Below are 12,259 nucleotides of genomic sequence, written 5' to 3' on the forward strand. Positions count from 1 at the left end.
GAACCTTTTCAAGTATAGGTTCAGAGATTTTAAATTCAATATGGGTCTGACCGAACCGTCCGGTTTTGGGACTACAAACATGGTCGAATAATAACCCCTTCCCTGTTGAAGGGGGGGAACCTTGACCACCACCTGCTGAAGATACAATTTTTGTATTGCGTTTAACACTATTTCCCTCTCTTGGGGGGAAGATGGTATGGCTGATTTGAAATACCGGCGAGGAGGCACCTCTTCGAATTCCAGCTTGTAACCCTGAGACACAATTTCTATTGCCCAAGGATCCACCTGGGAGTGAACCCACATGTGGCTGAATTTCCAAAGACGTGCCCCCACAGGGCCCGGCTCCGCCAGTGGAGCCCCAGCGTCATGCGGTGGATTTTGTAGAGGCCGGTGAGGACTTCTGTTCCTGGGAACTAGCTGCGTTGTGCAGCTTCTTTCCTCTGCCAAGAAAGGACGCACCTCGGACTTTCTTGTTTCTTTGTGAATGAAAGGACTGCATTTGATAATGCGGTGCTCTCTTAGGCTGTGAGGGAACATAAGGCAAAAAATTTGACTTTCCAGCTGTAGCTGTGGAGATCAGGTCCGAGAGACCTTCCCCGAACAATTCCCTAGTAGTGCCAGGTACACATAATGCCCCCAGTAGTGCCAGGTACACATAATGCCCCCAGTAGTGCCAGGTACACATAATGCCCCCAAGTAGTGTCATGTTTACATAATGCCCCCAGTAGTGCCAGGTACACATAATGCCCCCAGTAGTGCCATGTACACATAATGCCCCCAGTAGTGTCATGTACACATAATGCCCCTAGTAGTGCCAGGTATACATAATGCCCCTAGTAGTGCCAGGTACACATAATGCCCCTAGTAGTGCCAGGTACACATAATGCCCCCAGTAGTGCCAGGTACACATAATGCCCCCAGTAGTGCCAGGTACACATAATGCCTCCAGTAGTGCCAGGTACACATAATGCCCCCAGTAGTGCCAGGTACACATAATGCCCCCAAGTAGTGTCATGTACACATAATGCCCCCAGTAGTGCCAGGTACACATAATGACTCCAGTAGAGCCATGTATACATAATAAGAAATAATAAGTGCAGGGGAAGAACTCCCAGAGACAATGGACTCAGCTGCCGTCGGCCTCCAGGCTTGAAGGGGACATCTGCTCTATTGGTCCGGGAGGCTCGGACTGTCACTTTGGGGCCAGGGTGTCAGGTAATTCACCCATGGTCCCCACTGCTTACAGACCATACCCCTTTCTGAAAGGGGCGGGGATTAGCGAGCCGAAATCGCGCAGGAATGGGAGTGTATTTATTGCACTGCCCAGCATGTTCTGCCCGTGCGCTTATATAACACCATCAGTGTGGCTGGGCACAGGGCAGCATTCTCTGCCTGTGTCCCGCTGTCAGTCACATCCAAGCTGTTTATGGCTGCGCTGTGCTCTCCTCCCGTGTTCACTCTGCAGCGGCAGATCCTTTCTGACTCTGAAGTGGCTGCCTGATCTGCAGGTGTGGAATGCACAACATGTAATTCCTCCCCTCTCTGCCTGAGATCCCCGTGTGTCCTCCCCAACCTGCTCTTTCCTGTCTGTCACTCTCTTCTACTACTGAATCTTCTCCTTCCTGTCTCCCTCCAAGACACGCACCTCACCCTGAGTCCCCGCCTACTCCTATACTCTGACTATTATAATGTCCCTTGTCATGACTCCACCCCCTCACCCTGAGTCCCCACCCACTCCTCTGCCCTATCTGACTATTATAATGTCCCTTGCCTTTACTCCACCCCCTCACCCTGAGTCTCCGCCCCCTCACCCTGAGTCCCCTATCTTGATTCCCAAAACGTGTGTATTCTGTATCAGGACAGGGACAAGACAGGACGCAGTGTGGGGGTGCAGTGAGGGATAAGGTATACCTATGCAATAGGGGGGGTGTCTTATTACTGTCTGTGCTGGGAGTGGTTTATTAATGTGTGTGGGGGGCGGTGTATTCATATTTTTTCTTATTGGTGGGTCACAGATGGTCTCTGCATTACCTGGCGGTCACAGCGACGCTCATTGCATTATCTAGCGGTCACAGCGACGCTCTCTGTATTATCTGGCGGTCACAGTGACGCTCTCTGCAGTATCTGGCGGTCACAGTGACGCTCTCTGCAGTATCTGGCGGTCACAGTGATGCTCTCTGCAGTATCGGACGGTCACAGCGATGCTCTCTGCAGTATCTGGCGGTCACAGCGACGCTCTCTGTATTATCTGGCGGTCACAGTGACGCTCTCTGCAGTATCTGGCGGTCACAGCGACGCTCTCTGCAGTATCTGGCGGTCACAGTGACGCTCTCTGCAGTATCTGGCGGTCACAGCGACGCTCTCTGCATTATCTGGCGCTCACAGCGACGCTCTCTGCATTATCTGGTGGTTACAGCGACGCTCTCTGCATTATCTGGTGGTCACAGCGACGCTCTCTGCATTATCTGGTGGTCACAGCGACGCTCTCTGCATTATCTGGCGGTCACAGCGACGCTCTCTGCATTATCTGGCGGTCACAGCGACGCTCTCTGCATTATCTGGCGGTCACAGCGACGCTCTCTGCAGTATCTGGCGGTCACAGCGACGCTCTCTGTATTATATAGTGGTCACAGCGACGCTCTTTGCATTATATAGAGGTCACAGCGACGCTCTCTGTATTATATAGTGGTCACAACGACGCTCTCTGTATTATATAGTGGTCACAGCTACGCTCTCTGCATTATCTGGCGGTCACAGCGACGCTCTCTGCATTATATAGTGGTCACAGCGACACTCTCTGCATTATATAGTGGTCACAACGACGCTCTCTGTATTATATAGTGGTCACAGCTACGCTCTCTGCAGTATTTGGCGGTCACAGTGACGCTCTCTGCATTATCTGGCGGTCACAGCAACACTCTCTGCATTATCTGGCGGTCACAGCGACGCTCTCTGCATTATATAGTGGTCACAGCGACGCTCTCTGTGTTATATAGCGGTCACAGCTACGCTCTCTGTATTATATAGTGGTCACAGCGACGCTCTCTGCATTATATAGCGGTCACAGCGACGCTCTCTGCATTATATAGCGGTCACAGCGACGCTCTCTGCATTATATAGTGGTCACAGCGACTCTCTCTGTATTATATAATGGTCACAGCTACGCTCTCTGTATTATATAGTGGTCACAACGACGCTCTCTGTATTATATAGTGGTCACAGCGACGCTCTCTGCATTATATAGCGGTCACAGCGACGCTCTCTGCATTATATAGTGGTCACAGCGACTCTCTCTGTATTATATAATGGTCACAGCTACGCTCTCTGCATTATATAGTGGTCACAACGACGCTCTCTGTATTATATAGTGGTCACAGCGACGCTCTCTGCATTATATAGAGGTCACAGCGACGCTCTCTGTATTATATAGTGGTCACAGCGACGCTCTCTGCATTATCTGGCGCTCACAGCGACGCTCTCTGTATTATATAGTGGTCACAGCGACGCTCTCTGCATTATATAGTGGTCACAGCGTCGCTCTCTGCATTATATAGTGGTCACAGTGACGCTCTCTGCATTATATAGTGGTCACAGTGACGCTCTCTGCATTATATAGTGGTCACAGCGTCGCTCTCTGCATTATATAGTGGTCACAGTGACGCTCTCTGCATTATATAGTGGTCACACAACGCTCTCTGTATTATATCGTGGTCACAGCGACGCTCTCTGCATTATATAGCGGTCACAGCGACGCTCTCTGTATTATATAGTGATCACAGCAACGCTCTCTGCATTATATAGTGGTCACAGCGACGCTCTCTGTATTATATAGTGATCACAGCAACGCTCTCTGCATTATATAGTGGTCACAGCGACGCTCTCTGCATTATATAGTGGTCACAGCGACGCTCTCTGCATTATATAGTGGTCACAGCGACGCTCTCTGTATTATATAGTGGTCACAGTGACGCTCTCTGCATTATATAGTGGTCACAGCGACGCTCTCTGTATTATATAGTGGTCACAGCGACGCTCTCTGTATTATATAGTGGTCACAGCGACGCTCTCTGCATTATATAGTGGTCACAGCGACGCTCTCTGCATTATATAGTGGTCACAGCGACGCTCTCTGTATTATATAGTGGTCACAGTGACGCTCTCTGTATTATATAGTGGTCACAGTGACGCTCTCTGTATTATCTAGTAGTCACAGCGACGCTCTCTGTATTATATAGTGGTCACAGCGACGCTCTCTGCATTATATAGTGGTCACAGCGACGCTCTCTGTATTATATAGTGGTCACAGCGACGCTCTCTGCATTATATAGTGGTCACAGCTACGCTCTCTGTATTATATAGTGGTCACAGCGACGCTCTCTGTATTATATAGTGGTCACAGCGACGCTCTCTGTATTATATAGTGGTCCCAGCGACGCTCTCTGCGTTATATAGTGGTCACAGCGACGCTCTCTGTATTATATAGTGATCACAGCAACGCTCTCTGCATTATATAGTGGTCACAGCGACGCTCTCTGCATTATATAGTGGTCACAGATGGTCTCTGCAGTATCTGGCGGTCATTGCGCTGTGTAAGAAGTGTAAGCGCTCTGTGCGTGCAATGCCAGAGACAGACGTCAGAGAAATCACAGCCGGGACTCGGGAGAGATAAAGACATTGATAAATGCAATGTGCATCATGTGACCCTGTGCCTGCTGACACTGAGGTGAGAGTAAGTATGGGCGCTGCAGCTGCTGAGGTCGGGGTGTGGGGGGAACGTGTCTCTGTGTGTAGCGGGGGTCGGCTTGTTGGTAGGGTTGGTTCTATATCGGAGGGGCTGAAGGGACCTTGTGACGTATTGAGGGGAGGAGCTACGTCACCAGGGGGAGGAGCTACGGGCGAACAGGGTCCCCGAAAAGTACCCTCGCGGGCTCGCTTCGCTCTGCTCACCACCTAATTACTAAAGGTAATAGTTGGTGGCGTGGATAGTAGAGGAACTATCCCGCTGGCATAGCTCCTCCCCCTTGCGTCGTAACTCCTCCCCCTTACGGAAAAGGTCCCTTAGCCCACTTGATTCTAGCATCTACCTTGTTGGTAGGGGGGCACCAACCATTATCTCCAGGCGCTCTACCCCCTATATACACACATATTACATACATACCCTGTGTACAGTGATAATGCAGCACCAGAGGCTGCTCCAGCTGCACTATAACAAGGCACCAGAGGCTGCTCTCCCTGTAGTACAGCAACCTGACACCAGAGCTGCTCAGCCTATAGAATAATAATAATAATATCATTACCTGCTGCCAGACACAGCAATGGCTGCTCTCTGCTCCTGCTGCCTCGTGGGAATGATAGAAGGAAAGCGGAGCTCAGACCAGGGGAAAATGGCCGCCGCTCCTGACGTCACTACACGGCCAGGAACCTATTGCTGGTAACGGACTGGTCTACAAGAAAATGGCCGCTGGCCTCCTGCACTGATGACATGTATAGTAATAGTCATTACAGAGGGCGGTTGCTATGGTCGGGGTGTAGGAGGGGAGGGGTCAGTCTCCAGGAAGCAGCCTGTGCCAATCATGTCTTACTTCTGCCTGTGCGTTCCACCATACTTCCGGTCTTTGCGTTCCACACACAGGAATTGATTTTTCATTGCTGCAGCCACCCAGTGTCCGTCGGGGTTGAGGTAGATGCTAGAATCAAGTGGTGCTAAGGGACCTTTTCCGTCTGGGGGAGGAGTTACGACATAAGGGGGAGGAGTGTCCGTCGTGATCAGGTAATGGCGTCTTACTATACAGGGGGAGCAGCCTGTGGTGTCCTGTTAGTATTGTTATACAGGGGGAGTGACCTGTAGTATCCTGTTACTATTCTTATACAGGAGGAGCAGCCTGTAGTGTCCTGTTATTATTGTTATGCAGGGGGAGCAGCCTGTGGTGTCCTATTAGTATTATTATACAGGGGGAGAAGCCTGTGGTGTCCTGTTAGTATTATTATACAGGCGGAGAAGCCTGTGGTGTCCTGTTAGTATTATTATACAGAGGGAGCAGCCTGTGGTTTCCTGTTATTATTGTTATACAGGTGGAGCAGCCTGTGGTGTCCTGTTAATATTATACAGGGGTGAGCAGCCTGTGGTGTCCTGTTCGTATTATTATACAGGAGGAGCAGCCTGTGGTGTCCTGTTCGTATTATTATACAGGAGAAGCAGCGTGTGGTGTCCTGTTAATATTATTATACAGGGGAGCAGCCTGTGGTGTCCTGTTAGTATTATTATACTGGGGAGAAGCCTGTGGTGTCCTGTTACTACAGCAGCAGAGTAATAATAACAGTAATGAGTGGTCAACCTCCGCTGTACACCCAGATTTCCTACTTTTGTTCCCCTCTCCCCACATCTACACCCCTTCTGCTCTCCTGTGTAATTACCCCTGGTTATGAATCAAAGGGTCGCCCTCGATAAGGACAATGGGTTGACCGGTATTGGTCGACATGTGGAAAAGGCGGACGCGGGACAGGTCAACACGTGAAAAGGTCGGCATACATTAAAATGTGTTTGGTGTCATTTTCTCCGTAACATCACCAGGACCCCAATTATTGCACCGCATCCCCTTGCATGGCTCGCTGCGCTTCCCAGGTTACTATTCCCAATCATAGTCCACGTGGATCGGAAAGTATGAAAAAGATAAAAATAAACTATAAAAATGTGAAGTCGAACTTTTCCTGTGTCAACCTTTTTCCCATGTCGACCAATAGTGGTCGCCCTATTGACTGCCACCCTACCATCCGAATCCCCTCCCCTCACCTCCCCCCTATCTGTCTGACCTGGGTACAGTCACAAATCCTCCCTAATTCATGTGTCTGTAACTGATTCCTGTGCAGCAACTGGCACCAAGTACGTGTCTGGGAGGAATAAGACCCCGGCCATGGGAGGAGCATTGGGGTAACATTATACAGTACAGCGCTGTGTGACTCTGAGGAGCCTTATGTGTCACAGGAACCTCTGACAGATGCTGACCAGGGATCTCTGGCTGTGGGGGCGTGGTCACGGAGTGTCATGTATCTGTGTTACATGTTTTCTCTGTCATGTGTGTGTTATATCTATTACATTTATTCCCAGACTCTCCAGCTGTGAGGAACCAGAGTCTTTATTACACGTCACACGTTCTGTATTCTCATCTATCACAAAGCATGGACATGGACGGAAGTCACAGGACTGAGAGGATAATAAATATCACCCTGGAGATCATCTACCTGCTGACTGGAGAGGTGATAGGATCTGGGAGTGTCACAGTGACATCAGTTATACCTATAGTAATAATACAGGGACATGACTGGGGAGGTGAGAGGATCTGGGAGTGTCACAGTGACATCATTTATACCTATAGTAATAATACAGGGACATGACTGGGGAGGTGAGGGGATCTGGGAGTGTCACAGTGACCTCACTTATATCTATAGTAATAATACAGGGACATGACTAGGTAGGTGAGGGGATCTGGGAGCATCACAGTGACGTCTCTTATATCTATAGTAATAATACAGGGACATGACTGGGGTGGCGAGGAAGTCTGGGAGTGTCACAGTGACATCACTTATATCTATAGTAATAATACAGGGATATGACTGGGGAGGTGAGGGGATCTGGGAGAGTCACAGTGACATCATTTATATCTATAGTAATAATACAGGGACATGACTAGGGAGGGGATCTGGGAGTGTCACAGTGACGTCACTTATATCTATAGTAATAATACAGGGACATGACTGAAGAGGTGAGGGGATCTGGGAGTGTCACAGTGACATCACTTATATCTATAGTAATAATAAAGGGACATGACTGGGGAGGTGAGGGTTTCTTGGAGTATCACAGTGACGTCACATATCTGTAGTAATAATACAATGACATGACTGGGGAGGTGAGGGGATCTGGGAACGTCACACTGACATCACTTATATCTATAGTAATAATACATGGACATGACTGGGGAGGTGAGGGGATCTGGGAGTATATGTATTCATAGTTGGTGTCTTCCCCAATACACAGGATTACACAGTAGTGAGGAAGACATCCGGTGAGTATGAGACACCCAGCAGCCGTCTCCGCGTGTCAGGGGGACTGAGCAGGACCCAGAGCCCCATCACGGTGCCTCAACCTCACTCACTGAAACATGAGAGACACAATGACCAGAAAATCCTGGAACTCGCCAACAAGATCATTCAGCTGCTGACTGGAGAGGTGACTGCTGGGAATGGGGCATTATACAGTAACACCAGGGGATGTGTATGGGTGATGACTGGAGAGGTGACTGCTGGGAATGGAGCATTATACAGTAACACCAGGGGACGTGTCTGGGTGATAACTGGAGAGGTGACTGCTGGGAATGGGGCATTATACAGTAACACCAGGGTTCGTGTCTGGGTGATGACTGGAGAGGTGACTGCTGGGAATGGGACATTTTGCAGTAACACCAGGGGATGTGTCTGGATGATGACTGGAGAGGTGACTGCTGGGAATGGGACATTATACAGTAACACCAGGTGATGTGACTGGGTGATGACTGGAAAGGTGACTGCTGGGAATGGGGCATTATACAGTAACACCAGGGGACGTGTTTGGATGATGACTGGAGAGGTGACTGCTGGGAATGGGACATTATACAGTAACACCAGGGGACGTGTCTGGGTGACGACTGTATTGCTGTGTGTCAGGTTTATGTAAGGTGTCAGGATGTCACTGTCTATGTCTCCATGCAGGAGGGGGAGTATATAGAGGAACACAGGGGTCTGTACAAGGACGTGATGATGGAGAATCACCGGACCCTCACATCACTGGGTAAGAGGAGACTGTCATGTATTGTACAGGGGAGAGCAGGTATGGGGGCCTCTATATACACACATCATCTGATAATCACATATATACACTGTACTCAGTCACTGTGTGTCTCCTACAGATGGGCCCAGTAACAGAGATACCCCAGAGAGATGTCCCCATCCTCTATATTCCCAGGATTGTACAGAGGAGAATCACAGGACCCCACAGGAGGATCAGGTAGGTGGGAGGAATACGTACGATTTACATGCACCCTGTATAAGGTGTTGTGGTATTATACTGTTTCACCTACATTTTATCTGACTGTATGCAAATGTCATTATAGTGGGGGTTTTTTTTTTAGTTAGAACACCTGTCTGATATTAAAACAAGAGATACAGAGGGAGAAGAAGAGACGTATGTGACTGATATGAAGGCAGTCGATACGGAGGGAGAAGAAGAGACGTATGTGACTGATATGAAGGCAGAAGATATAGAGAGAGAAGAAGAGACGTATGTGACTGATATGAAGGCAGAAGATATAGAGGGAGAAGAACAGACGTATGTGACTGATATGAAGGCAGAAGATATAGAGAGAGAAGAAGAGACGTATGTGACTGATATGAAGGCAGAAGATATAGAGAGAGAAGAAGAGACGTATGTGACTGATATGAAGGCAGAAGGTATAGAGGGAGAAGAAGAGACGTATGTGACTGATATGAAGGCAGAAGATATAGAGGGAGAAGAAGAGACGTATGTGACTGATATGAAGGCAGTAGATACGGAGGGAGAAGAAGAGATGTATATGACTGATATGAAGGTAGTAGATACGGAGGGAGAAGAAGAGACGTATGTGAGGGGTGATCAGCAGTGTAAGGAGGATAAAATTCCTACAGATATCAGCACAGGTGAGTAATAAACACTTATTACAGATAAGAGTCACATATTCTCCTTCCTCAGTCACTACAGCAATCTCTTATCCTACACCCTCCTCTGTCCGTACAAACTAATGAGAGAAGTATATTTTCCCAGTGGGGTAGTCAGGAGCCATCAGCCCCTATTATACTCCTGCTCTCCCCTTCACATCATGTCACTGTGTGTTACCAGCCCAGAGATCTGACCAGTCTCCTTCCCACACTCTCTGGTGTATCTCATACATCAGGAGACATCAGCCCCTATTATACTCCTGCTCTCCCCTTCACATCATGTCACTGTGTGTCACCAGCAGCCATGCTATGTACTATAATATATTATTATAGATAGATAGATAGATAGATAGATAGATAGATAGATAGATAGATAGATAGATAGATAGATTTATTTTTATATATATATTTCTCTGACGTCCTAGTGGATGCTGGGAACTCCGTAAGGACCATGGGGAATAGACGGGCTCCGCAGGAGACTGGGCACTCTAAGAAAGAATTAGGACTACTGATGTGCACTGGCTCCTCCCTCTATGCCCCTCCTCCAGACCTCAGTTAGAATCTGTGCCCGGCTCGAGCTGGTTGCACACTAGGGGCTCTCCTGAGCTTCTAGTAAAGAAAGTATTTGTTAGGTTTTTTATTTTCAGTGAGATCTGCTGGCAACAGACTCACTGCTACGAGGGACTTAGGGGAGAGAAGCGAACCTACCTGCTTGCAGCTAGCTTGGGCTTCTAGGCTACTGGACACCATTAGTTCCAGAGGGATCGAACACAGGCCCAGCCTCGGTCGTCCGGTCCTGGAGCCTCGCCGCCGTCCCCCTTGCAGAGCCAGAAGCAAGAAGAACGTCCTGGAAATCGGCAGCTGAAGACTCCGGTCTTCATTAAGGTAGTGCACAGCACTGCAGCTGTGCGCCATTGCTCCCTATGCACACCACATACTCCGGTCACTGATGGGTGCAGGGCGCTGGGGGAGGGCGCCCTGGGCTGCAATTAGAGTACCTTAAATGGCAAAAAAACACATAATATAGTCTAATAAACTATATATGTGTAAAAATCCCCTGCCATAATATTAATATAAGAGCGGGAGAAGCCCGCCGAAAAAGGGGCGGGGCTATCTCCCTCAGCACACTGGCGCCATTTCCTCTTCACAGCTCCGCTGGAAGGACGCTCCCCAGGCTCTCCCCTGCAGTTTCCAGGCTCAATAGGGTAAAAAAGAGAGGGGGGGCACTAAATTTAGGCGCAAAACTGTGTATTATAGCTGCTATAGGGAAAATCACTTTGTGTAGTGTAAATCCCTGTTTATATAGCGCTGTGGTGTGTGCTGGCATACTCTCTCTCTGTCTCCCCAAAGGACTTTGTGGGGTCCTGTCCTCAGTCAGAGCATTCCCTGTGTGTGTGCGGTGTGTCGGTACGGCTGTGTCGACATGTTTGATGAGGAGGCTTATGTGGAGGCGGAGCAGGTGCCGATAAATGTGGTGTCACCCCCTGCGGGGTCGACACCTGAGTGGATGGATATGTGGAAGGTATTAACCGACAGTGTCAACTCCTTACATAAAAGGTTCGATGACATATCAGCTGTGGGACAGCCGGCTTCTCAGCCAGTGCCTGCCCAGGCGTCTCAAAGGCCATCAGGGGCTCAAAAACGCCCGCTACCTCAGATGGCAGACACAGATGTCGACACGGAGTCTGACTCCAGTGTCGACGACGACGAGACTAATGTACATTCCACTAGGGCCATCCGTTGCATGATTACGGCAATGAAAAATGTGTTGCACATTTCTGACATTAACCCAGGTAAAAAGGGTATTATGTTTGGGGAGAAAAAGCAACCAGTGGTTTTTCCCCCTTCAGATGAGTTAAATGAAGTGTGTGAAGAAGCGTGGGCTTCCCCTGATAAAAAACTAGTGATTTCTAAAAAGTTACTAATGGCGTACCCTTTCCCGCCAGAGGACAGGGTACGTTGGGAGACATCCCCGAGGGTGGATAAAGCGCTCACACGCTTGTCAAAAAAGGTGGCACTACCGTCTCAGGATACGGCCGCCTTAAAGGAGCCTGCGGATAGAAAGCAGGAGGCTATCCTGAAGTCTGTATATACACACTCAGGTACTATACTGAGACCTGCTATTGCTTCAGCATGGATGTGCAGTGCTGCAGCAGCGTGGTCTGATTCCCTGTCTGATAACATTGATTCCCTTGACAGGGACACTATATTGATAACCATAGAGCATATTAAAGACGTAGTCTTATACATGAGAGATGCACAGAGGGATATTTGCCGGCTGGCATCTAGAATAAATGCAATGTCCATTTCTGCCAGTAGAGTATTATGGACTCGGCAGTGGACAGGTGATGCGGATTCTAAAAGGCATATGGAGGTTTTGCCTTACGAGGTTGAGGAATTGTTTGGGGATGGTCTCTCGGACCTCGTTTCCACAGCGACAGCTGGGAAGTCGACATTTTTACCCCAGGTTCCCTCACAGCCAAAGAAAGCACCGTATTATCAGGTACAGTCCTTTCGGCCCCAGAAAGGCAAGCGG

At 48.9% G+C, this 12,259-nt stretch overlaps 2 protein-coding genes across 3 annotated transcripts in view; one reads left to right on the forward strand and one right to left on the reverse strand.

Moving 5' to 3' along the window:
* The window catches only part of LOC135056976 (zinc finger protein 271-like), a 79,143-nt gene extending 73,777 nt beyond the window's left edge, over positions 1-5,366 (reverse strand). For both annotated transcript variants that reach the window (XM_063962791.1, XM_063962790.1), the window contains exon 1: positions 5,298-5,366. The gene's annotated coding sequence lies outside the window, so the exon portion shown is untranslated. The remainder of the gene's footprint in view (positions 1-5,297) is intronic.
* A 269-nt stretch (positions 5,367-5,635) lies between these two features.
* LOC135057022 (zinc finger protein 585A-like) overlaps positions 5,636-12,259 on the forward strand; it is a 71,649-nt gene continuing 65,025 nt past the window's right edge. The window contains exons 1-6 of the mRNA XM_063962885.1: positions 5,636-5,770; positions 7,106-7,254; positions 8,033-8,224; positions 8,743-8,821; positions 8,940-9,037; positions 9,162-9,705. Coding sequence (XP_063818955.1) covers positions 7,177-7,254; positions 8,033-8,224; positions 8,743-8,821; positions 8,940-9,037; positions 9,162-9,705 — 991 coding nt within the window. The 5' untranslated portion in view covers positions 5,636-5,770; positions 7,106-7,176. The remainder of the gene's footprint in view (positions 5,771-7,105; positions 7,255-8,032; positions 8,225-8,742; positions 8,822-8,939; positions 9,038-9,161; positions 9,706-12,259) is intronic.

Source organism: Pseudophryne corroboree, chromosome 3 (assembly GCF_028390025.1).
Source record: "Pseudophryne corroboree isolate aPseCor3 chromosome 3, aPseCor3.hap2, whole genome shotgun sequence".
Taxonomy (NCBI): domain Eukaryota; kingdom Metazoa; phylum Chordata; class Amphibia; order Anura; family Myobatrachidae; genus Pseudophryne; species Pseudophryne corroboree.